A 25,671-nucleotide genomic window follows, 5' to 3' on the forward strand; every position below is an offset into this window, starting at 1 on the left:
AGTGTGGGACTGCAGAGATTGGTGAGACCAGTATGTGAGCTCCTTGCCAAAAAAACAATTGTGAAACACAGTATATGACAAATAGGTTCTTAGTAGGCAGTAGAGGTAAGAGAATCCAACTCCCAATGAAAGACAATTCAATTATATTGTTGCAATAAATTGCCAGAGGCAATGACAAGTGGATGTGGCTGGGGAAAAATGCTTGGATTGTTTCCACTAGGTCAGCCCTCCCCAGAAATGGGTGGGCAACTGTTCCAGCCACTCAGTAAGATCAGAAAGGTTAATTTAGCCTTAAATCTCTCTTTTGTTGCTGACAAAAGTTGAGAAATTAAATTGCGTAATGAGTATTTTTAAAAATTTATTTATTTATTTATTTTAATTCCAAAATGGCGACCGCCAGCCATGTGGCGATCAACCTATGGCCCTAACACCGGCCCTGCAGTACAGGCCTCGTCCAAACAACAAAATGGCGGCCGCCAGCCACGTGGCGACTCGTCGGTAGCCGTGATCGACCGGACAAAGCTCAGACGATCAGCTGTCATTTGGGGCTTCCCCGGCAGTCCCTCGATCGACCAAGCTAATCAGAAGGCTCCGCGGTTCTGCAAGCCTTGCAAATAAAGTGAAACAGGCCCCCCGCTGAGGCCTCAGCAGTCAGGGACGAACTGCCGTCTCCCTGGGCCTCCGCGGAGATCCGCCGATCAGCTGGATCGAACAGAAAGCTCCGCAACTCCCCAAAGCCCCGAAAAGCAAAAGGTAAACAAAGAAACCTCGTGCTGAGGCTACAGGCTTCCCAAAGCCCTGAGCACTCAACCGGAAGAAACATAAGCCTCGTACTGAGGCTGCAACAGCCGGGGAATGTAAACAAAAAGGACTCGGAGGGGAGGGGAGGACCTGAGGGAGGAAAGCACAGGAAAAATACAGTGTTTTGAAGAGAAATTAAAGGGGAAAGGAAGGATAATCCACGGATAGGAATAAGGGGAAACAATTTTTTTTAAAAAAAACCCTGAGTCTGGAGAGAAGCACCAACGCGTCTTGTCTGGGTAAAGACTAAGACAGAACTGGGTAAATGTGACCCAGCAAGAGGCGTGGCTATCTCTCAGTCTTGGTCTAATTGGGTAGAAGGGACTTCAGGAAACCCAGTCTGTGGATTATCCATCCTCATGCTGGAGAACTGGTTTTCAGATTGAAAAAAAAAATCTGGGTATTACTATAACCAACATGAAATCCCATTCTTTGACTTTGCCCCTCTCGAGCTGATAAGGCACCATAACAACACACTAGCATTTCACAGTCTTTTCAGCACCAGTCCTTCAAATTGATTAGGATGATGGCAATTTTTTTTTTAAAAAATGACTAAATACAGCATAGAAAGGAAACTACCATTGATTCAGTGCTAGTTTTTGCACTTTCCACCTGGTTAACTGAAGAGAACACATATTGATGTATTCAGTGTTTTGAAGTCAGCTGTGATGAAGGCAAATGCAGATCAGCTTAGTTCAATATCTGAAACTGTATTTTATATGTGTGGATTTGCATCAGAGTTTATTAATTGCATTCACAAAAGAGTGAGTGCAATCAAACATTTGTGCTGGCTGTCCTGAATTTAATTGTGTTGGTAGGCATTACAGTATAGACATACTTTGTATAATAAAATTAACCAGAACTGAAAATTGTTCCTACCAATCCCTGCTGCTTCAATGCCAGATAAAGAGGGAAAAAAACTTCCTTTGAATTGAGCTTGACTCACTTTGATTTTGTGAGCATGTCTGTGCAATTTTCTTGACAACAGGAACAAAAGAGCTTGCCACTGCTTTCTTCCAGGATATTTTTTGATATCTCAGTCTAGCCTAGAGCTCTGCTAGAGACAGCTTAATCGATGAAATAATATATTTTGGTTTGTATCTAGTCTACGGTTTTGTAAAGAGAAAACTGATCATATCCAAGATATTTTATTCCTGTCATAATAAATACTCTCTTGCTGCTTGTTTTATGTCTTGGAAATCTTGCAGGGATGTCATTTCCAATGTTCATGAAGATTGGCGGGAAAGATTATTTTAATCTGCATTGGCAGAAAGATGCCATTTTGTTTCCAACAGGATGTGTCAGAAATTCAAGGCAATTGTCAACAAGAGAGCCTCATCTCTTAATCATTATCTACTTCAAACATAAGGTTGCCACTGATTTCAGGTATCAGATGGAATTGCACTGCTTCATAGTACTGAAAACTATTTGGAAAAGAAGAGTCTTGGATCTACAGAACAAAGAGTTGCACTCTTGGGAACAAAATGCATTTTTTTCTGCAGTTTCCTATCTCCATAGAGACTTGAGAGGAGATGAAATGCTATGGGAGACAACACAGAAAGATAGAGGTCTGGCCAGCTCTACAAGGGGAATCATACAGGGAATGCAAAGAGAAGAAGGCAAATTCTACCTGGATATTGTTGTATTTCTAGCCAAGGAGAACAACTCCATCTGATGAATGAAGGCGAATACATGTGTCCCAGGATAAAAACGCTGCAATGAACAAGGACACACATTCAACTTTGTACCTACTAAGATTGTTGGACGAGCAGGGACAAAAACAACCAGGGAAATGATTGAAACAGGCCCCTCATCAATCAACAGGAGTGCTGATTTACCATCAGCCTATCAAGTACCTAGAAGTTGAGGGCTGGCAGCACAAGCAAATGACACCCAACGACTTAGAAGCCAGCCATCAATACACCCTGATCAACATCTAAAAAGCCACATACAACAGGCACCATATAAATACCATACACAGAACAGCACACAATCTGCTAGAGAGAAGTTCTCTGAAGATGGGCTCCAGCACAAGTCCAAAAGCTCAGAAATTCTCTGGTCCTGGTGACTAACCCAGATTGGACCCCATCTGAGATCAAGAGCCTCATTCACTCTAGGTTCTCTGATTGCTTGCACTCAAGTCCAGGAAAGTGACTGAGCTTCCATGGAATTCTGAAGATACATGAAGCTTACAATTTCTGGGCATGGTGGGATTCGGCCTGTTCACACCACTTCGGCAGAACCGGTAGCTATTTTTTTTGTTGTCCAGGCCCAGAATGGACTTCTGGAAGCGGCATCCACACAGATAACTGGTTGTTCACATATTTGAATCCCATCACTGTTTCTGGGTGACCACCTATAAAAGTAATACAATGTAATGATACAAGTTAGATAATTGCACATGTCTTTTTTAAAATCAGTTACTGCTATAAGCAAAGGATGCTTGAGACAACGCTTTGTAAACTTCTCAAAAGTTAGTGCTACTTTTTACCTATTCTGGACATCATGGCACCTTTAATTCTTCAGTTAGTCTTTCAGCATCTCTCTGCTGAATGTTTGACCATATCAGATTATTTCAACTGAATGTCATTAAAATCAACTCCTAATGTATTATTATCTTAAAAGGATGGCATGATGGTGTTACTGTAATCATTTAGATTAATAGCATAATTATCAAAAATAATCTTAAATTTTGGTTAAGAATATATGACTTATTGTCCAAATGCTAAACAGATCTGACCACACTGGACATTTTGGAAATCAGCTAAGCTATTTCCAAGGAACTTTTTTCCTCTTTAATAGATCAGAGTCTGTCATAAAGACGAATAAATTCCCAGTTGTTATAAGCATTGTTAGAAGTCCATCCTAAAATTCTATGCTTCTAATGGTTGAAAATTCCTTTCCAATCTAATTGGTACTGTTGACCAATCTGCAACTGAGTCCCCGCGTGCATGGTTCTCCTTAATCTAAATCAGGGGTAGGCAACCTTGGCTCTTTTATGACTCGTGGACTTCAACTCCCAGAATTCCTGAGCCAGCCATACTGGCTCAGGAATTCTGGGAGTTGAAGTTCACAAGTCATAAAAGAGCCAAGGTTGCCTACTCCTGATCTAAATAAATCCTCCTTCAACTATGAGCTCTGATAAATGTATGGCATCATGGTTATGGTTTCATATTGTTGACTTCAAACTGGATAGGTTTCTTTCAGTCTTGATTATAGAGATTCTGTTTCTTCACAACAAACATTACCTTGAACTAATGCTTTCTGCCTCAGTGCTTTCTATCATTGGGAATAGTACTGCTTCAGTTGATTGGATACCAGAGATACCCATGTCAACCAGTGGAACATTGGGCCCTCTTGGTAATATTGTAACTAGGGTATCCACAAAGCAATGATGTAATAAAATCCATTGTTACCTGCATGTGTTAGTGGAGATCTTTTTTTAAACACATTCCAGTGAGGCAAAAACTGGTGCACCAAAAAGAGAAGTCTGTAACCCTGGCTCTAACCATGCATATTGTAAGTAGATTATCTCATTTGGTCAAAAACTTTGTAAGCCTCCATTAACTTTTCAGAGTTTGTCAGTCATAAGTCACTTCCATACTCCACATTGTTTCTATTGTTCTGATTCATCATTAATTCTTACAGGAATCTATTCTGTAATCTGATTTTGTTTTATAACAATGTTATCATATTTGTGACTATCTGATGAGTGAAATCTAAATAAATGCCAAGAAAACATTATCATATTTTATATGTTTATAAGTGAAATCAAGGCAGCTTTCTACAGCACATGCAATATGAACCTCTAGACTGGGAGCAAGAGATTTCTGATGTCAAACATTAAAATAGTCAAGAATTATTATTTAAAAGCTTATAATCATATATGATTTTACTCTTTTTTCATATGTATAGTTTGTCATAAAGAAAATTTATGTGGTCGCTAGATGTAAAAAACAATGGCACATCAATCAATGAACCAACCAATCAATCAAATGTGTATACTGTATATGTTTGTTCAGAATAAATGGTTGGAAGTTATCCACCTCAGTTTTCCACAGTTTATGTAAAAATTTCTTAGGCCTTTTTTGTAGGACTATCATTAGGCATGTCCATTGCCTAAATTTCTTATTACAGTAGAGGAATTTGAATTAGAGTTCTTGAAGAGACTTGATTAGTTCGTTATACATCTTAGAACCGCACCAACATATATACCTACATTATATTACAATAAGATAAATGTTATGAAAATAATTATTAATTGTGATTATAGAATTAGAATAAAGCAAATACTATAGAAACACTACTATGAATTGTACAGGTGAATCACCACAGTATTTTGAGCAAAAGCAAAAAGCCATGAACTTTGGGAGTAATTTTATTTCCGATTTTTCACTGAGAAGTTTAACAGCCTTCTTACAAACACATTCTCATTTCTTACTACTCTATACAGGTAATCCTCAACTTACAACAATTCATTTAGTGACCATTCAAAGTTACAATAGCACTAAAAAAAGTGACTTATGATCATTTTTCACAGTTATGACTTTTCCAGCAGCCCCACAATCATGTGATCAAAATTCAGATGTTTGGCAACTGGTTCATATTTATGATCATTGCTGTGTCCCAAGATCATGTGATCACCTTTTGGAGAAGCCAGATTCACTTAACAACTAGATTACTAATTTATCAACTGCAGTGATTCTCTTAGCAATTAAGGCAAGAAATGATGTAAAATGGGGCAAAATTCACTTAATAAACCTCTTACTTAACAACATAAATTTTGGGATCAATTGTGGTCATAAGTGTATACCTATAATGTACAGGTTTTTATGAAATCCTTATTTCAGGGATTTTGTTTCCAAATCCCACAGGGTTTAACTGAAAACTCTCCTCATCTAATTCACCATTGCTTTAACCAAAAATAATTTTAGATATTCTTCTGAGATATAACTTCACAATCTTTCATTCTCTCCTAGAGCAGCTATGGTTATAAAAGAAAAAACAGAGAAGACCAATGGCCCACATCTGAGGCTGAACATGCCCTTTGCCAGTGAATCAGATTTTATCTGCTTTGATAAAGCTACACAGACCTCCTCTGAGGACACATTAGATGATCCATTCCAGGTGAAGGCAAATCCATATACAGCTCTCATATTTGTGCCAGGAAAAGAAAAATACTATGTGTGGAAAACAAGAAGCAGACTACAAGAGAAATGTCCCACTGTCCTGTCAGGGTTGGAATTTAAGAACTTCCTTCTGGAGGAAAAACACAAAACAGGGATTACAGACTTAGAACATCATGAGAGTATTTCCTTGAATCCAATTACAGAAGAATGTAATGAGGTACAATCTATGAACAGGAAGACTAATACCGTAATTCCAAAAGTCTTCTGCTTATGCCCCGATTCTTCATACTTCATAGCTACTATGCAGCAGTGGAAGTATACACTTTCCCAATTCAGTACATTAATACTGAAAGCTATTAATAAAATTTAAATTAAATCAAATACAGTTTTAATCTATCTCAATCCACTTTTTTAGAGACCCCATCTGTGTTTTGGAACACAGTATCCTGCTCAAAGACTAAATTTGGTTCTTAGGAAAGTGTACACATATACTGCCTTGAGGCACAGTTTTCTATTCATTTTAATACATTTAATTTCATGTTAGATCATCCTATACACTATGTACACTTCAACTAGCATTCCCCAGTTTGTTGCCCAAAAGCTGTGTTGGAATTCAATCCCCATATTTGCTAATCAGCATATCTTGTGGTCGTATGATTAGGCATAATGAAAATTGAAGTCTCAAACAACTGTCAAACTTTATATGGGAGAACCTAGCAATAGACATAATGTTATGGTCCAGAGCTAATGGTTAGGGTGACATGTCCAAGACTTCTCCTTGCAGCATTGAATAAAATTTAATAAAAGCATAAGCTAGCTCTGCCACTTGCTTAAGAATTGTACACCTTTTCTCTGTCCTTTTCAGAAACTTCTCAAAACTGATCCAACAGCCACCATTACTGGACAGATACTCTTGGCAGTGGCTAGCCTGCGGAACTCGGACAGAAACAATATCCAGGCAGCTGCAACTATGCTGAATTCTCTTTTAAAGAAAGAGAAGAACAAATTAAGGGGAAAGGTAAGACAAGTTGAGTCTCATTTTCAAGTTTTATGTTGATTTGATGCTCTGATTCACTCTGCAGGTGTTTTGAAATTATTCCTTGTCCTAGAACTGCTAGTTTAAATAATAGCAAATCAATTTTTACCATTTTTCAATAGCAACTAACCTATTCCATTTTTTTCCAGTGGTATCTACCCCCATAAATGGCCATCACAAGTTGCTAACTGCATTATTGTTTCTTTAAATTGAACATCATATTACAGCATAATTGTTGTAAAAACCAGTTTTGATTTGGTGAGCCATCACTATAGTGATATTCATGAAATAGATGTTAAGGTGTTGGGCACTGCCACAACTTAAACCTCTAAATAAAAATAATCCTTGGCTCCATTTTTTGCGAAAGGTATAGTTTATTAGAGATAAGTGTATTGCAGTAATGCAAAGCCAGAACTGAGAATCACACACCAAAATCCCTAAATTCTACTTTTCATTCCCTTAACTATATCTCATTGCCCACCCCAGTGCAACCAATCAGGTTCAGGCAAGATGTTTTCCTAATGGTCAGTCCAACTGTATTTTGGGAAGCGGCGCTTCTCCTTCCAGCTGGATGACGTTGAGGCAGCATCTTGAAGAGATACAGCACTTACTTCATTTCCTGAAGCATTCCCCCCTTCATTCCCTCTCCCCACAGTTCATGGCAGTATGTCACCACCTAGCAGCGAAGCGCAAGCAAGCGTAAGGTGGCAGCTGACATTAAGGAGGCGTTGATTATCAGTAAAAACTTTATCATCATCAGAAATACCTATAATTCTGAGTTCCCTAGATGTAGCTGGGTGCAATTTTATTGTCCAACCCTGAGAATTCTAGAAACAAAAGAATATTTTTCCATCTGATATTACATAGTAATCCACTGATTGTAATCTGTATTCTGAAATACATGTGTCCAAAGATTACCAACTCAGAATTGCAATATTATTCCGAAGTAACAGGATTCTTTGTTTTATGGGCATGTCATTCATATTGCTAAATCCTAACATGATGGAAATAGTCCTACACTGGGAAAAGTTGTATTGCAATAGTTAAAGATCTGAATAAGTGTTCCCTAGGAGAAATGCTCTGAAAAATATTTTGTGACTTTAGTCAACTAATACACACTTTTCAATTAAATAAGGTGCAGTTTATCTTTCGAGAACTTCCAATTCATCAGTTTTGTTCCATATTTTTTATTTTTCCTTTTGTTGTCTAGATCAGTGTTTCTCAACCTTGACAATTTTAAGGCATGTGGACTTCAACTCCCAGAATTCCACAGCCAGCATTGCTAGCTGTGGAATTCTGGGAGTTGAAGTCCACATGCCTTAAAATTGTCAAGGTTGAGAAACACTGGTCTAGATTTTCAAAACTTTCATCAGGAAGCCTTACACCAGTCTTTTCACTTAAGGGACTTACACTGCCCAGTGAGGTGTCCTCTAATTCAAGTGTCTGCAATAACAATAAAAATAGCCTGTATCAAAAGTGTACTAGAAGGCAAGGAGGTGCCATAAGAAGTCATGAGCTATTCCACTTCAGAAGCCATTCTTTTTCTTCAAATACTATTAAGAGTTTTGAAGAAAACCTGAAAAAGAAATGGAAGGGCATCCAACCCATTTCATGTTAGTTACTTAATCTCTTTCCAAGCCAAAGCAAATGAATTTATAAAGCCAAGTTGGGGAAATTATAGGGAGGGTTCATCAAAAAAGGAAGTTTTTAGGTATCAATTCACCCTAATTGTTCAGTTTGTCATTGGAAGCAGGGATGACCTGCAGTAAGAATGTTAGTCCAAACCAGAAACACAACCAGTTGCACAAAGTCTATCGGTATTGTAAGGCTACATGAACAGAATCTTGCAAGACTGAAAGGATCTTCCCCTTCCTTTCTTTTTATTCTCCTGAAAACGAGGGAGACTCCCATGTCCTCCCTTCTTCTGTAGGCTGAGATATCTTTTACATGCCAGCTGTCCAACCTATGACTCTCCCTCTTATTTCCCAAGGTCATTCTCACATATCATTACAAGAAATAATGGATTTGATGGAGTTTTAGTCAACACTATTCCAAAGAGCATATCATCTTTATTCAAATCTATTACATCCTTTCTCTTCTTCTTCTTCTTCTCACAATACACAACATTTCTTCTTCCATTTGCTCATTCATTTTATTTGCTACTCAATGCTCTTTACCATTTGACTTTCTAACACTATAAGTTACAATCTTCAACTTGGCATTGTCATCACCAAATGAAGTTTCATAGATTGACTTCCATTGCCTATCATGCTTTGGTCATGCTTTCATAAAATTTGTTTTATTAGACTAGGTTGCCAGCTATAGACAAGCTTGTGACACATGCAGCATTCTACTACTAATGGTAAAGACACTAATAATCAATGTTGGCACTTTTTTAGTATGCCACAACAACAACCACATCCCAATTTAATTTTAAACATACTTATGCTATTTGTTGCAAGCCAGGATCTCTAACCTAAAGATTAACTTAGAAGTAAATCTACAGTTGTTATTTTCTTCATTAAGTGCCGGCTGCACTCCTTAACTTTCCTTTCTAGCCAGTAGCTAATTCTTAAAGAGGAATGTGCCCTTTTAAGCTAGTTCACTCAGCAGTTTGTCTTTTCTGTCTCTGGAGGCTTTTCCGTGTTTGATGAATATATGGAAGAGAGAAAATATGGGGGGTTCAAATTCTTCCTTCAGAAGAAGATGGGCATGAGAAAGAGGGAGGGAGGGAGGGAGGGAAGTCCCGCCTTAGCACTTGGCCACCAGCAACCCTGCCACTGACTTTGCTTGTCAAAAGGTTGCAAAAGGGGATCACATGACCTTGGGACACTGTGACCATCATAAATATGAATCAGTTGTCAAGCACCCAAATATAAATCACATGACCCTGGGCATGCTGCAATGGTCATAAGTGTGAAAAATGGTCATAAGTCATTTCAGTGCAATTGCAACTTTGAACAGGCTTTTTTTTTTTTGGTCATCACGTTTTTGACACCTTGCTAGGTGGTACTCGAATATTGCCATATCCTAAAAGTGGTACAATCGGTGAAAAGGTTGAAAAGCCCTGACTTATAGTACATTTATTAATCTCTAAGATTTTTTTTCCTAAGGACCATTTTTCCTAAGAAGTACCCAGTCTTATTCAGATGCTCTGTACTACTACATTCATATTTGAATGAATAAATTATGTTAAGGACTAAAAACACAAGAAAATACAACCCTTGACAATCCCTTTTTTTCTCCTTTGTAGGTGCCAGAAATCATAGATATTATTTATTTCCACTTGAATGCTATCCAGGATCGCAGTGCAAGAGAAGCAGCAATAGGAGCTGTTTGCCTGCTGGTTGAAGCACACACAGATGAGGCCATCTCAAGCCTTCTGAGACTCTCGCTCTTTTGTGACAGGTTGGTCTAGTGGTTAAAGTGCTGGACTAGAAGTAAGGAAATCCGAGTTCTGCTCCTGTCCATGTAGTCACCAGGAGTAAAAATTGCCTCAAAGGCACTGAAAAAAAAAGAGTGGCAGGCTAATTATTATGACAAGTATGGGGGGGGGAGGTTTTCTTCTGATAAAGAGATGGGCTGAACTGATAACAATATCAATGACCCCACCATTTTAAATACTCTGCCATATACACTTTTATTACTGGAATACTATGGATAAATGCACTCATTTCTCTCTTATTTATTTTTTTTTTTTTTTATTAAAAGTTTTATAAATTTTACAAAAAAAACAAGAACAATACAGAACAAAAAACAACATATACAAAAGAGAAAAAAAAAATTTAAACAATACATATAAAAAAAAAAAAAACCCCACCCCACACCCCTCCCAAAAACCCTCCCTTCCCCCCCCCTGAGCTTCCCAGAGCAGAATATAGGCTTAAGAAATAATAAAAAAAAAAAAAAAATTAAATTAAAAACTCTATATTTATATATATAAAAAAGATATCTATAATATATATAAAAATAAAACTTATGAAAAGGCTATATAATATTTTTGTATACCCAATCTAAATTGTATAAATTTTATCCATTTGTCCCAGATAGCAAAAAACTTCTCTTGCGTTTGTTGCTTTAAGAAAGCCGAAATCTTTGCCATTTCCGCCAAATAAGCTACTTTAAAAAACCATTCCTGCAATGTAGGCAAAGATTCCTTCTTCCAATATTGTCCAACTAACAGCCTCGCGGCTGTGATCAAGTTTAACATCAATACAACCTCCTTTGTATCACAATCTGTAACAATACCTAACAAAAATAATTGCGGAGTGAATTTTACCCTCCTTCTAAAAATTCTCTGGATATTCCACCATATTTTGATCCAAAATGCTTTTATCTCTCTGCATGACCACCAAATATGATAATAAGAAGCCTCCTTGTAACCACATCTCCAGCATTTAGGTTGCACGTCAGGGTACATGTAAGACATTTTTTGTGGATCAAGGTGCCATCTATAAAACATTTTATAAAAATTCTCCCTTAAATTCTGTGCTTGAGTAAATTTGACATTTCTCACCCAAATAGTTTCCCAGGTGTCCAATGAAACTGGCTCACCAAAGTTCTGCGCCCATCTAATCATACAATCTTTAATTAGTTCCGTTTCTGAGTCCAATTCAACTAAAACCCCATAAATTCTCTTAATGTGGGTTTGTCTTTGATCCTTCAGTTGCTTAATAAGATTTTCATCTTCTCTAAGAAAACCCACCTTACAATCCATCTTCCATCTATCTAGTAGTTGCCTATATTGGAACCAAGAATAAGTAAAATTTTCTTGTGCTAATTCTTCCCGTGATTTTAATTGCCAGTTTTGTCCATCCCATTTAAGTAACTGTCTATAAGACACCATATCCATTTTAACCCCTCTTTTTATTCCTTCTATCGCATGCCAAGGTATAGCCCATAATGGTACTTTAAAATCACTTTTATAATATTTTCTCCAAATCCTAAGTAAAGAAATTCTTAAAATATGAGATTTAAAAGCCCAATCTATTTTTTTATTAAATATTAAATAGGCATGCCACCCATAAAGTAAATCCCATCCCTCTAGATAAAGTATCTCAGAATTTGTCAAATTTACCCAGTCACTAATTAATGTTAAAACCACCGCATCATAATATAATTTCAAATTTGGTACCTTGAGTCCACCCCTCTCACGGAAGTCTTGCATAATTTTGAACTTAACCCTTGGTTTTTTCCCTGCCCAAATAAATTTATTGAGACCCTTCTGCCACTCATTTAAATTAATCTCATTTTTCAAAATTGGTAACATTTGAAACAAAAAAAGAAACTTGGGTAGAATATTCATTTTTATCACTGCAATTCTTCCCATGAGGGATAATTGCAGCTTTTCCCAGTTCTTCAAGTCTTTCTGTACCCCGACCCACAACCTTTCATAATTGTTTTTAAATAATTTTGCATTAGAAACAGACAGCATCACCCCCAAATATTTTACCTTATTAACAATCTCAAAACCCGTCGAGTTAACCAAAATCTGCTTCTCCTGACTCGACATATTTTTAGGTAAAATTTTAGTCTTATTTACATTAATCTTAAAACCCGAGACCAAACCATAATGGTGAATCAACTGTAATAAGTTTACTACAGAATAGTCAGGTTGCGACAAAGTAACAACCAAGTCATCCGCAAAAGCTCTCAACTTATATTCTTTTTTATTAACATATATTCCTTTAATTTCCTGAGACTCTCGAATTTTAATCAATAATATTTCCAATGTTAAAACAAACAACAATGGCGATAAAGGACACCCCTGTCTAGTACCTTTCTCTATTGTGAAAACCTCCGACAAACCTCCATTAACAATAAGTTGTGCTGTTTGTTTTTGATATATTACCTTAAGGGCTTGTAATATGTTTTCACCAAAATTCATTTCTTCCATTACTCTTAGCATAAAATGCCAATTCAGTTGGTCAAATGCTTTTTCAGCATCTAAAAATATGAGCCCTGCAGGAACTTGGTTGTTCTTATCTAAGTATTCTAGTAAATTAATAATTTGTCTAACATTGTTTTTCATATACCTTCCTGTTATAAACCCTGATTGATCTTTATGCACAAGATGATGCACCACCCTCATAAGCCTATTTACCAAAATTTTTACAAATATCTTATAATCCACGTTTAAAAGAGATATAGGCCTATAGTTTTTTGGTAAAGTAAGATCTTGATCCTCCTTTGGAATCAATGATATAAAAGCACTACGCCATGAAGGAGGAATCTCTAAACCCTGTAGATACCATTAAAAAGATCATTTAATGGTTGAATCATCTCCTCCATTAAGGCTTTATAATAAACAGCTGTTAACCCATCCGTACCCGGTGCTTTCCCTAATTTCAATTGTTGAATTGCTGAGGCGATTTCCTCCTTAGTAATTAAACCATTAATTTCATATTTCTGATCCTCAGTCAGTTTAGGAAAACTTGCCTCAGCTAAATATTTATTTATATCTAACAGTTGTACATTAGTAGATTTGTATAGGTTTTGATAATAATCCAAAAAAGATTTTTTAATTAATTCCTTCTGAGAAACTAGTTTACCCTTATAATTTATTTTCTCTATTATTCTCTGTCTCTGTTTCTTTCTTAATTGATAAGCCAACCATCTCCCCGGCTTATTAGCATTACAAAATGTATTTTGTTTCATAAATAATAAATTGGTTGCAGCTTGATCTGCTATCAACATATTAAATTGTGACCTTAATAACTTTACAGATTCTTTAGTACTTTCATCAGAAGGATTTAGAATCAAAGCCCTTTCTTTTAGTTTAATTTCATCTTCAAGTTCTCTACGTTTCTGAATCTGATTTCGCTTATAAAAATTATTCATTTTTATCAAAACACCGCGCATAAATGCTTTACCTGCATCCCATACCATTGACATTGAAGTCCCCTTGTACATATTCAAAGCAAAATAGTCCTTTAAACACTCCTTTAGTTTTTGAACATTCTTCTCTTGTCTAAACAAATTTTCATTAACTCTCCAGGATCTTCTTTCCTCTTTCTCTTGAATCAACTCCATCCAAACTGGACTATGATCCGTCAGTGATCTAGGAAAAATCTTTACATTCTTTACTTTATTATACAAATCCGTGGTAATCAAGAAAAAGTCAATTCTTGAAAAAGATTGGTGTCTGTCAGAAAAAAAAGTAAAGTCTCTCTCCTCTTGATTACGTTCCCGCCAATAGTCCCTTAATTCCCAGTCTTCTTTCATATCAAAAAAGGCTTTAGGTAGCCTTGCTTGTTTAAGAAAAGGAGAGGAACCTTTCTTATCCCTTTGTGTGTCTAAGACACCATTCCAATCACCCATTAGTACCACTGATCTATAGTCAAGCAAAGTTATTTTTTGGTGTAACTGTTTATAAAATTGTTCCTGTTGTTGATTTGGAGCATAAAGTCCAACTATAAGTACTTTCTTACCATAAATACCAAGTTCAATCATCACATATCTCCCCTGGGGATCTGATTCTACCAGACAAGCTGGCAGGTTTTGTTTGACATATATAACAACTCCCCCTTTCTTCCCAGGTGCAGGAGATATAAAATGAGATCCCAAACGAGCGTTAACTAAATATTTCTGATCTTTAAGTAGAATATGAGTTTCCTGTAAACAAATAACATCATTAGTGTGTTGCTTCAAATAATAAAAGATTTTTTTCCGTTTCTGAGGAGAATTCAATCCATTAACATTCCAGGTCAAAAACTTTGCCATCTCCCTTGGCACGCAGCCTGGAGAAGACACCATCAAACTCTGACAGAGCTGCATGTGTTGCATAACTCTTGGGTCTTGCTCCTCCCACCGGCGGTGATGGACTTCCAGGAGAATTCTCTTTGGGCTCTTTTTTACGTTGCTCTTTCTCTTTACGCTTATAAGCTGCACGAGTCATCCTCTGCTCTTTAGCCTCCGTTTGGCGTTGCTTTGCCACTTCTATCATCCCTGCGGAAACCAAATCTAGTGCCTCAGATTGCTGCTCAGGTTCCTTAGCACTCAAAGATTTCCGACCAGATGAAGTTGAGCCTGCACTCAGGACCGAAGTATAGAAATCTCTAGCTTTGTCAACTGTGTTCAATCTGTAACGTGTCCCAGCATGGCTCAAAACGATACCCATCGGAATTTCCCATCTGAATGGCATCGATCTAGCTTTAAGCTCATTGGTTAAAAAAGCAAAGTCTTTCCTACTTCTTAAGATTTTAGATGGGATTTCCTTTAGAATGATGACATCTTGGGCGGCAATCTGAAATCTTTTGTTGTAAAAAGCTTGTATAATCTCATTCCGCAGGGACTTCTCTCTCTTATTTATTGAGTTACTGATGACTCACTTCAATTGTTGACCTGACAATGGAGAATGCTAAGGCAATTGTCAGTCTCTCTTTATTTGGTATCAATGGACATGTAATCAAAATACAAGGGTTCATTCAAATCTACAAGCTTGGGGCATGTATTTATGACAAGCCAAGCCTGTAGTCTGGAGAGCCCTCCTCTGGTCATAATTTATCTTGCACTGCCCAGACCAAAATGAGCATGAAATAGAGGAAATTGTTTTATGCCATAATCAGATGCATCCACAATTACTAGCAATGGCTCTCAAGAGATTTCAGTAGGAATCTTTTCCATGCCTACCTGAAACTGCCAAGGACTCAGTCTAGAATTCTTGGAATGCAAAGGAAGATTAAGCCAGAACTGAACATTATCTTTTGAGTTGATCATATAGATTGGACTGTAAAAATTTCATCTTCTGAAGAATTTCATGTTCAGTCTTGGGCTATTTCCTAATTCGCAATTTAGAGCATTTTCTGGAATCACCCTATATTTCTTGTGCCAACAAAACTGTAAAACAGACAAGCTTTAGGTTGTCACAACAATAATTAGACAATACTATAAATCATTAGTTGGAATACAGTCATAAATAAGAAGAATAGCAATGTTTCAAAGCAAGTTGCTGAAAAATGTGTAGTCTAAGAATTAATCCCCGATGATCACCTTTGGATAAACTTGAATTTGGTTGCATGACATAAAATTAAATTCAGGACAAACTGCATCACAATGCTGATTTCTGGGATTGTTGATTTCAAAGTGCTACATTATAAGATTGCCTCCTGGAGATCCACCCACACAAATTGTTCAGTGAAGATGAAACGTTGGCTTTATTGATACAAACAGTTGTATGTTATTTGTCTCCTCCTGCATTACTCAGCTGAACTTTCATGAGCCTTCAGTGTATGCTTCAGCAGCATGGAGTGTGCTTGCTTTGCTGCTCCAGTTATTAAAAAGATGAAGCAGGGACCAATTCACAAATGTATAAGGAAAAGAATGCTGGGAACAACAAAGTAAAGTGGATGAGTGAAAGGCAGTGTCTGAGCTGGCTTGTACAATCTAGACCTGTGGTTACTGAAGTCAACAGTGTCTCAGATTGGGTGAAAAACAGTGACAAGAGGCTCCTTTAAAATACTTTTATAGCCATAGTTTAAAAAGTAAATCACATATGTATCCTCTGCGATCTTTAGTAGCCAATCACTCTCCAGATGTGCAATAAGTTTCTCTTTTTGTCTGCATTTGTGCCTGTAATTTCATCTTAATAGGTCTGTCTCTCTGCCTTTCTCTCCAGCTCACATTTATCCCAAACTAGGTTTGAAAAGAAATCAAAAATAGGTGTTTTTTCTAAAACAAAATAATTGTGTCTTGTTTCCAATTTCAATTGCAGACATGTTACTCAAATCTGGGAAACCCTGGGCCAAGCTAAACAACCTGTCAGACTCCAGGTCCTTGCCAAACTCCTTGAAGTCCTAAAAAGAAGACCCAGCCTCCACAGTGAGCCTCTGTGCTCAGACCTAAATTTCAAGGATACTAATACTTCCTTTTTCCCTTTGGCTGTGAGTTTTATTCCATGGTTATTTACTCATTTGAGAATCCAAATAATGAATGATGCATGTTTGGCAGACAAGCACCAATTTGTCTAGAATTTATTGTGTTTATATACATTCTTTTCTCAGGCAACAAAGGCCCTGGGCATAATATTTAAAGATAAAAGGTGCAAAGTGCCTATGAATAGCTTTTATGTGTCTGTGATAATTTTCCTGGTCATTCAACTGCACTACTTGGTGAGCTCTTTAGATGGTGACTACGGGCAGGAGGACATCCTCAAAGCATCGCAATACATAAGGTAACTAGTGGGGTATAAAACAGGTAATATCAGTGTTAGACATGACATAATAAACCTTTGTTTCTATTTCATAAGGGCAGAGACTTGTAGGGACGTACATCAGCACAAGAGAAATTAAAACGTTCCCCTAGAAAATTCTTTAAACTTGAAAGAATGGTAGTCACATGTTGTGACTAATCATAAATTATGGCTGAACATTAAATACATTGATAAGTAAGTTCCAGAAACTGGAAAAATTGGACAAAGGACAGAAAAGGTGAGAGGCTTTTTGAGGGATTTTTTCAGAACTCTTCTGAATGTTTCTCCTAAGCCTTCACATCTCCAGTGGTGGAACAGTTTTGTTCTTCTTCAGAAGTCAGATGAGAAGGAAGATGGGAGGTTAACATCTTTCTTGAATGTTCTCCAGTCTTTATTGGATACCTTTCTTCTCTTTTAATAAATTAATAGAACTCATCACTTCCACAACAGTGGCTGAACAGAGATGACATGGCCTTGTAATATCATTAGATTTATAGCATTTAAAGTGGCATTTTATTAATGAGATATGTGGTGTGTCACCCTTTACAAATCTTCTTTTCTTCACTTCCGTGCACCTGCTACAATCACTGCTGAGAATTTGTTTGGATTGCAGTGATGTGTGTGTGTGTGTGTGTGTGTGTGTGTATGTGTAGAGAGACAGAGAGAGAGAGACAGAGAGACAGAGAGAGAGACAGAGAGAGAGAGAGAGAGAGAGAGAGAGAGAGAGAGAGAGAGAGAGAGATGAGGGAAAGGTAGTCAGTTTGATGTAGTAGCTAAAATACTGGACTGGAAACTAGAAGACCAGGAGTTCTAGTCTTCCCTCAATCCAGCCTGTCTCACAGGATGATTGTTGTAGATAAAATAGGAGGCAGGATTATTATGTACACTACCTTTGGTACAAATAAAGGTTGGATATAAATAAATCTAATAATGAATAAAATATATACAAAGATTTTGAAGCAAAAAGTAATATTTCCAGCTCAATCTTGGCAGCTTGAAGATGTCTGGACTTCAACTTCCAAAATTCTCCAGCCAGCATTCTGTGCTAGTCTATAAAAATCAGGATACTGGTGCTATTTAAACACTGAAGATATACATTTAAATCCATGTGAACACACACACACACACACACACATACACACACACACACACACACATCACAAAAAATGTAAAATGTAAAAACATACTAAACATACTAAAAATGTATTTCATTTATTCATATGCTGAAGTACAGTAGTTTCAGTAGTTTCAGCACATATCAGTGTTCAAAACCTGTCACCAATTTTCCATGTGAAATGCCATTAAATATATGGGTTATTAAATATAAAGTCGTTAAATATAAATAATTCATGTAATTATTAGCTGAACTAATTTTATTTAATGTAACTAAATGTTACTTTTCTTTGTTCCTGGACCCATCTGCTTTTCAAATGTGATCCCTGGATTACCACTCAAAGACCAAGTGGAATCCACAGTCCAAGAACAAAATGCATCCCGATATAGCAATTTACTACAAACACAAATGACAGGGATTTTTAGAAAAAAATAAGTTCTCATATAGACTGAGAATGTTATTCCATCTTCATATGTCTCCATAATTATACTGGCTAATAAAGATTTTGCTTCTTGAACACTTTTGGATATGTCTTATAGATTTTTGGCTGCTAATCACACACACACACCCTGTAAACACACACTGCTTTATAAAAAAAATTGTGTTCTGCGATTTCTTCTTATATTTTAAGTTTACTAATTTCTTTGCACTCTGGCCATATACATGTTTCTGGGTGAGACATATACAGACAGATGAGATAGCTAGAAGAGAGAGACTATTCTAGAAGAGAGAAAGATGAGATAGATGATAGATAGATAGATAGATAGATAGATAGATAGATAGATAGATAGATAGATAGATAGATAGATAGATAGATAGATAGATAGATAGATAGATAGGCAGGCAGGCAGGCAGGCAGGCAGGCAGGCAGGCAGGCAGGCAGGCAGGCAGGCAGAGTGCTCTTTTGTCATAAAACGCACCGGAACAGAGTTCTGACACCTTTTTCGACAGATTTTCCAAGTTTTAAAAGTAACTTTTGAAAATTTGATGTTTGGTCCACATGGACTTGAATCGCCCTGTCGAGCGTAGCAGATTGGCAGCAAAATCATTAAAATGGTGCATGCAGGCTGCTTGTGTGTCAAGTTCGATGCATGCATACTTCGTCCGCACTGGTTATGATTTCTTATATTTTTACTAATTTCTTTGCACTCTGGCCATAAACATGTTTCTGGGTGAGACAGATACAGACAGATGAGATAGCTAGAAGAAAGAGACTGTGCTAGAAGAGAGAGAGATGAGATATAGATAGATAGATAGATAGATAGAGAGAGAGAGAGAGAGAGAGAGAGAGAGAGAGAGAGAGAGAGAGAGATGATAGTTTCTTTGTGAAACTCTTGAGAGATACCAGATTCCCTGTTCTCCATCAGTCAAATACTTTTCTTGACCTTAATTCAGCTGTACCATGGAAACTTTAAAAGCCTTGATTAAAAGGGAGAAGTCATCACAGACATGTTTTACAAGTCTCACAGAAAACTGGGATCTTCTGTCTTCACCAGAGAATTACATTGAAGGTGTTCTCCTCTTGGCCAGGTAAATCATAAAAAAACAAACAACCTCATGGTAGAGTTCACCATGATTATGATATGTAATAATTTAATTAATGTTGTTCTTCTAGAGCTCTTGTCAAGAATCATCATGGGCTTGATTACGCTGTGTTTACTAAGGTGATACCATTTCTCCATCATGGGGATGACCAACAGAAGCTAACAGCAATGGCCTTTTTCACTGCAGTAGGTTTATTTCCTCCTTCATGTAGCTGCTTGGGGCAGATAAAGCATAAGTACCTGGGAGAGAATATGCAGCCCTAGCTGGGAAATGACTTACAAAACTCTGAGCATTCAGGGGGATGGGGGTGGGGGGAGGGAATGTTCCGAAAAGATCAAGATTGTGGCCTCAATCAGTGCCACACACACAAAAAGGGACAAGGTTTTACGCATGCAGTGGTGACTGCTATCCTAATATTTTTGATTGCCATAAATACCTCTGTGAGAAGGTATGACAATTCACTGTTGATATGCATTTATGGGTTCATTTATTCAAAATTCATTTATATATCGATTACTACATTCCTGTTCCAACTAGCTAAAATCTGTAGGTCTTACTACCTGCCCATTTGGCAAACTAATATTCTAATTTTCATCCCAGCCTAAACAGGATATGGTAATGTTATAAAGAAAACATTATAAGGAGAAATCCAAAATTCTAAATGGAATTCTTTTTCTTAGGTCATCTCAAGATTACATGCCAATATTTCTGTTGTTCTTTCTATCTGTAGCATTGCATGGCCTTTTTAATTCTTCAACCAATAAATGAACAAACTCCTAACACCTTACTTGCTGCTTTTTATTAAAGATCATGGATGTAGAAGAAAAAGAGGAAATAGAAGCATCCCAGAGATGGCAAAAAGGTCATGATGGTGATCATGACATAGAGCAAAGCCCCTAGACATGTCATTCAATTGAGCAGTAATGGCCACCATCTTGACTTTCTTGATCCTCCTTCCCCCAAAATACAGCAGATTTCATCTTTATCATTCCACAGCTAATGGGAAATAGGTGAAGTGCTCTGATTTTCTACCACATATTTACTGATTTATGTTGTTCAGCTTCTTTCTTCTGAGACTACCTATACAGTGCTACAAAAGCATTATATCTTGAGTTTATTAAAGAGTTGGCAGATTGATTCAAACCCAACCTACCGCTGGCTCAGTCTTCATGGGATGAGGAATGTAATTCGGCATCTGCAAAATGTGAGTGACAATGATTTCCCACCACCATCAATGATTGAACCTGGTATATTATTTGTATGTTTGAAGAAAACTTTAGCTTTGAATGAGGTTAATGGATGAGTTATTTCTGAAGAAATTAAGCCAATTTGGTGCCTCCTTTGCTTACTGATACCCTGCTGGAACCATTCAGTCAGGCTACTGTGAATAATGTCTTAGTCACTTCTTATCTTGAATATTGTAAAATTCTCTGCATGTAATTGCCTTGAAAAGAATTTGGCAACTTTAATATGTTCAGAATGTTGCAGCCAGTTTTCGTCTAGAGGGCAAATATATGGCTGATATTATTACTCTTTGGGATCAACTGCATTGATTGAGCTATTTATTTCTAAGGATAATTCAAGCTACTGTTTTTCATCCATAAAACACTAAGTTTCTTTGAGCCAGATCACCAACATCCTGCCTTAGAAGTGAGATTGAAAGTCCATTTAATGATTGAGGCAAATATAAATCTCATTGGTAAATAAATATTCCATACAAGTGTCTTTACCCACCTCTTCAAGTATTAATAAGGTGGCAAATGCTTTTGCATTTTTGTTGTCTAGTTCTCTAGAAGTCCTTCTTTGCTGCCCACAATTTTGAGAAGAATTACATCTTAAACTTTCAAGCCCTAGAAAAAAGTTTTATTATATTTAGCATGCACATTGCTGACCTGTTCAAGAAGACTGATATCAAATTATATCAAATAGACAAATGCACACATATATAAAATGAATGCGTGTTGATGTCTTTTCAGAGGAAAGAACTCACATCGCTAATCCTGAGTATACTTCCAAACTTCAATGATTCTGATGAGAAGGTGACATTGACAGCTTTTGAGGTCGTAACCAAGGAGGTTGCACACCACAAGTATGCCAACCATGTACTTCTAAAGATTGTCAAACAGCTTCATCCATTCTTGATAGATGTAAGTTTAGAAGACATTATTCATTCACATGTGAGAGGGTTTTAAAGCTGGGACAGTAAATAGAAAAATGGTGGATTTGGGAAATCTTTAAAAATATGTTCGATTTTGCTTCTATTATAAGAGAAATACCATAAAGATTTGGCATAAAGCATCTCCTCTTCTTCTCATTAATAAATTCAGTTATTTTATGCCACTTTTCCTTAGGAAGGAGAAAATAGCCTAAAAAACTAGATCTTCGTTTTGCTTCCAAAGTTGATATTTACCAGTCTGATAGAAATTGATGTATTTCCTTTCCTTCTGAAATTCCAGAGGAGGGACAATATATGCTGTGCTGCAAATCAGCTGTTCCAAGACATCTTCAAAACTTTGGACACAAAAGACAAACCCTCTATGCAGGATCAAGTTCTCAATAGTATTGTAACACTGATGCTAAATCTAGAAGATCCACATCAAGATGTGGCAAAGGTAAATCAAGTAGTATATATTTTTTCTCCCTGGTTCAAGCGATGATGGTGGTGGTGGTAGTAGTGGTGATAGCAGCACAAACATCATGAAATGATGATACAAACTATGTGAACATTGTAAGATAGATGAACATTACATCCTCTGTTTTTGAGCAATGGCAGTGTGATGTATCTGACATCACTTTCTCTCTGGGTCTCCTCTATGAATGCCCATAACAGGGACATAAGCAGAGGGATGTCAAGAAAATCAAGATGCAACCACAACTGCATGATCACAGTCCATCTATTTTTACATGTGTCACAAGTAAAAAAAGGGGGAAGCAGGGCTTCCATTGTACAATTGTAGATGCTGCCTTGATTTTAACACTTACCTTATAGACTCCCCTACATAATACACACCCTGAAACCTCAACATAATAAAATATAATGCTAAAAAAACTTGAAGAATGTCAAACTTAAAGAACTGTTTTATTTGAGAGAAGGGAAAACAACATCTTCAATATGAAAAATGTTTTGCTTATGGGTTTAAAATTATGTATAGCACGTTTTTTAATATAGTTGTAACATTTTTCAGGTTGCCACTTTGGTTTAATTTAAAATGATTTGCCATAATAAAGGTCAGAAACTTCCTTCTCAATATTAAAGGTCAAACAGACTAAACTTTACTGAAAGAAATAGCAAACCACACACTGTAGTGCAGTGGTGGCGAACCTATGGCACGGGTGACAGAGGCAGCACTGAGAGCCCTCTCTGTGGGCACACGCGTCGTCGTCCCAGTTCTAGGCCTTCAGCTGGATTTTATAAAACCTTTTCACTTTAGGCCTCTGCTGCCGTGTGCAAAAAAAAAAAAGGTTCAATCAGTCAATTTCAACTTCTTGCGGGAAAAAAAAAAGATCTTGCAAAGTTGGAATTGATTGAACTTTTTAGTCCTACCCAGTCTGCTGTTACCACTGCAGCCACGCCCAGCCAATGGACCACACCCAGCCAATGGCCACACCCACCCAGCACCTGACGATGCATAAGTGGGGTTTGGGTTGCAGTTTGGGCACTCGGTCTCTAAAAGGTTCACCATCACTGTTGCAGTGTATTCTGGACACTTTCTCTTTATTATCTGGAAAAACATTTTGTTTGTAATATCTTGATAAAGAATGTTCTTGCCTTTCTTCTCTGTTGTTTTTCAAATCCTGATCTATTCTCTCTGAGGAACATTTTTATTTTCTCTGGATTTTAAGTCTCGTACTAACAGTTTAGAACTTTGCAAGACCTTCTTGGGGTGGACGGCAAATGATGAGAACTTTTGGAACGTGCTCTGTAAGCATCTGGTAAGGCCATTAAAATATATTGGGCTCTTTTTGTCATACATTGTTTGTTTGTTTTTATCTTTTGATTCCAAATCATCGAATAAAGATAAAGAAGAAGTGAGAGGGGGGAAAGGCTTCCTTTGTATAGCATGCATGCTTCCTAATAAGTAGTCTTTGAGCCATTTATCCTACAACAGTTTTCCCAACTAAGTATGAATATATTCATAGCTATCATTTTTCCTTTTCTTGGAGGAAAGATTTTTCTGTGCACCACCCAGGCAAAACACTCATCAGAAGCCCTGCCCATCATACAGAGCATATACTATTAAAGCATATTGGTTTTATCCACCTATCTAATAGCTCTCCCCCACCTTTGATAGCCCCAACAAGTTGTGCAAGGTAATCACATTATCAGAATCTTTCCTAGGCAAGGAAAATTCAACATGCATAGTCTAAGGCTAATCAATTACCAGGTTTTATTCATATGCACTGAATTTTACAGTATAATATATTCACATGTGGGGTCTTGACATGGCTTGTCAGAGATACATTTCAAGAGACGCTGTTATAGGCATTAGATGACACATCCTAAGAGAGTATCATTCTAGTGCTGCTTTCTCCCATTCAGTATCTTTCAGAGATGTTAGGGCAGGACTTTTCAACCGGTGTTACACATACCACCGGTGGTACTTAGCACCTGGCAGGTGTTACGTGACCCCTAGCCAAGTATAGCAGGAGAGGGAAGGAACTAAAGCGGCACCGTGCAGGCCTGGAGGAGACCAGCTGGAGTTGCAGGGCTCGGCAGAAGCCTCAGGATCTGCACGCATGGCTGCATGCTAGTTGGAACTTCCGGAGCACCTGGAAGAGAAAAGGAGAAGGAGGGCAGAGATAGGAGAAACTATAGGTAGGTTTTAACGAAAGAGGGAGAGAGAAAAAAACACACCCAAAGAGAAGAGAGGAGAGGAGAGGAGAGGAGAGGAGAGGAGAGGAGAGGAGAGGAGAGGAGGCTTTTGTTAGTGAAGTGGTGAGGAGAGAGCGAGTGAGCGGCCTTTGCGAGCAAAGGGTGAGTGAAAGAGTGAGCAAGGGCTTTTGCGAGCAACGTGTGAGTGAATGAGAGCAAGTGAGAGGTTTTTGCTAGCCAAGGGTACGGGGGTTGCGAGCGAAGGGTGAGAGAAAAAGGAAAAAATGAGGGGGAAAAGGGAAAAAAGAAACGACATTGACTTCTGAGTTCCACTGCTGCAGTAAAAAGGAAGCTTTAACATTGAATCTCAACTTTTTACTTTTCCATAATATTATAAACTATCCATTTCTATAACAACAAATGAATCTAATCAGTAAAGTCCAACCCCCCCCCCTTTTTTTTAGTCATCAAGTTTTTGATAACTTGCTAAGCACTGGTGGTACTCAAATATTGTCCTGTCCTAAAAGTGGTACAATCTATGAAAAGGTTGAATAGCCCTGTGTTAGGAAATGCACTCTCAAAATATCTCGATGACAATAAGTTGGGGAAGAATGGCCTAACCCACTGGGAATTTCAATTGCATTCTTATCATATCTGGCCGACTACATTGAGGAGTGCTCTTTAACATGGATCAAAATTATTTTCTAGGTTAAAGAGTATCCTGGAAAACTGCGGGGCTTCTTGGACCAAGCGCAGGAATATACTCAGAGCCCACAACAGTCTTCAAGGATTGCAGCCGCCACATTTATAGGTTATATCAATAAAATTATTTATATTTCCTTTTTTCCCATTCTTCCACAGGTCCCAAGGCTATTTCATTTAATGATCAGGATAGCTCACCTATTTCTTCTGATGATTCATAAATCATATAATCATTGCTTGCATTCATGAGCAGCTTAATAAAAATTTACAGCAGTAAGTTCTAGGTATTTCTAGAAATCATAGATTTCCATCAGATCAATTTCTTTCAAATGGTGTTCTGAA

General features: G+C 37.3%; 1 protein-coding gene across 6 annotated transcripts in view; it reads left to right on the top strand.

Moving 5' to 3' along the window:
• The first annotated feature begins 453 nt into the window (after positions 1-453).
• LOC120305616 (maestro heat-like repeat-containing protein family member 6) overlaps positions 454-25,671 on the top strand; it is a 28,744-nt gene continuing 3,526 nt past the window's right edge. For 4 of the 6 annotated variants that reach the window (XR_005556075.1, XM_039337747.1, XM_039337751.1 and 1 more), the window contains exons 1-13: positions 3,944-4,320; positions 5,781-5,928; positions 6,796-6,948; positions 10,220-10,374; positions 16,679-16,847; positions 16,968-17,137; positions 19,665-19,799; positions 19,885-19,999; positions 20,875-21,018; positions 21,791-21,961; positions 22,271-22,426; positions 23,658-23,747; positions 25,336-25,438. Coding sequence is in view for 5 of the 6 variants with exons in the window: in XM_039337747.1 (XP_039193681.1) it covers positions 5,788-5,928; positions 6,796-6,948; positions 10,220-10,374; positions 16,679-16,847; positions 16,968-17,137; positions 19,665-19,799; positions 19,885-19,999; positions 20,875-21,018; positions 21,791-21,961; positions 22,271-22,426; positions 23,658-23,747; positions 25,336-25,438 (1,702 nt within the window). In the remaining variant the exon portion in view is untranslated. Of the gene's footprint in view, positions 754-3,943; positions 4,321-5,780; positions 5,929-6,795; positions 6,949-10,219; positions 10,375-16,678; positions 16,848-16,967; positions 17,138-19,664; positions 19,800-19,884; positions 20,000-20,874; positions 21,019-21,790; positions 21,962-22,270; positions 22,427-23,657; positions 23,748-25,335; positions 25,439-25,671 lie in introns of those variants that run through there. The other 2 variants (XM_039337749.1, XM_039337750.1) reach the window with 2 other exon arrangements.

The sequence above is a fragment of the Crotalus tigris genome, unplaced genomic scaffold, assembly GCF_016545835.1.
Source record: "Crotalus tigris isolate CLP2741 ecotype Arizona unplaced genomic scaffold, ASM1654583v1 scf7180000017685.4511686, whole genome shotgun sequence".
Classification (NCBI taxonomy): Eukaryota; Metazoa; Chordata; class Lepidosauria; order Squamata; family Viperidae; genus Crotalus; species Crotalus tigris.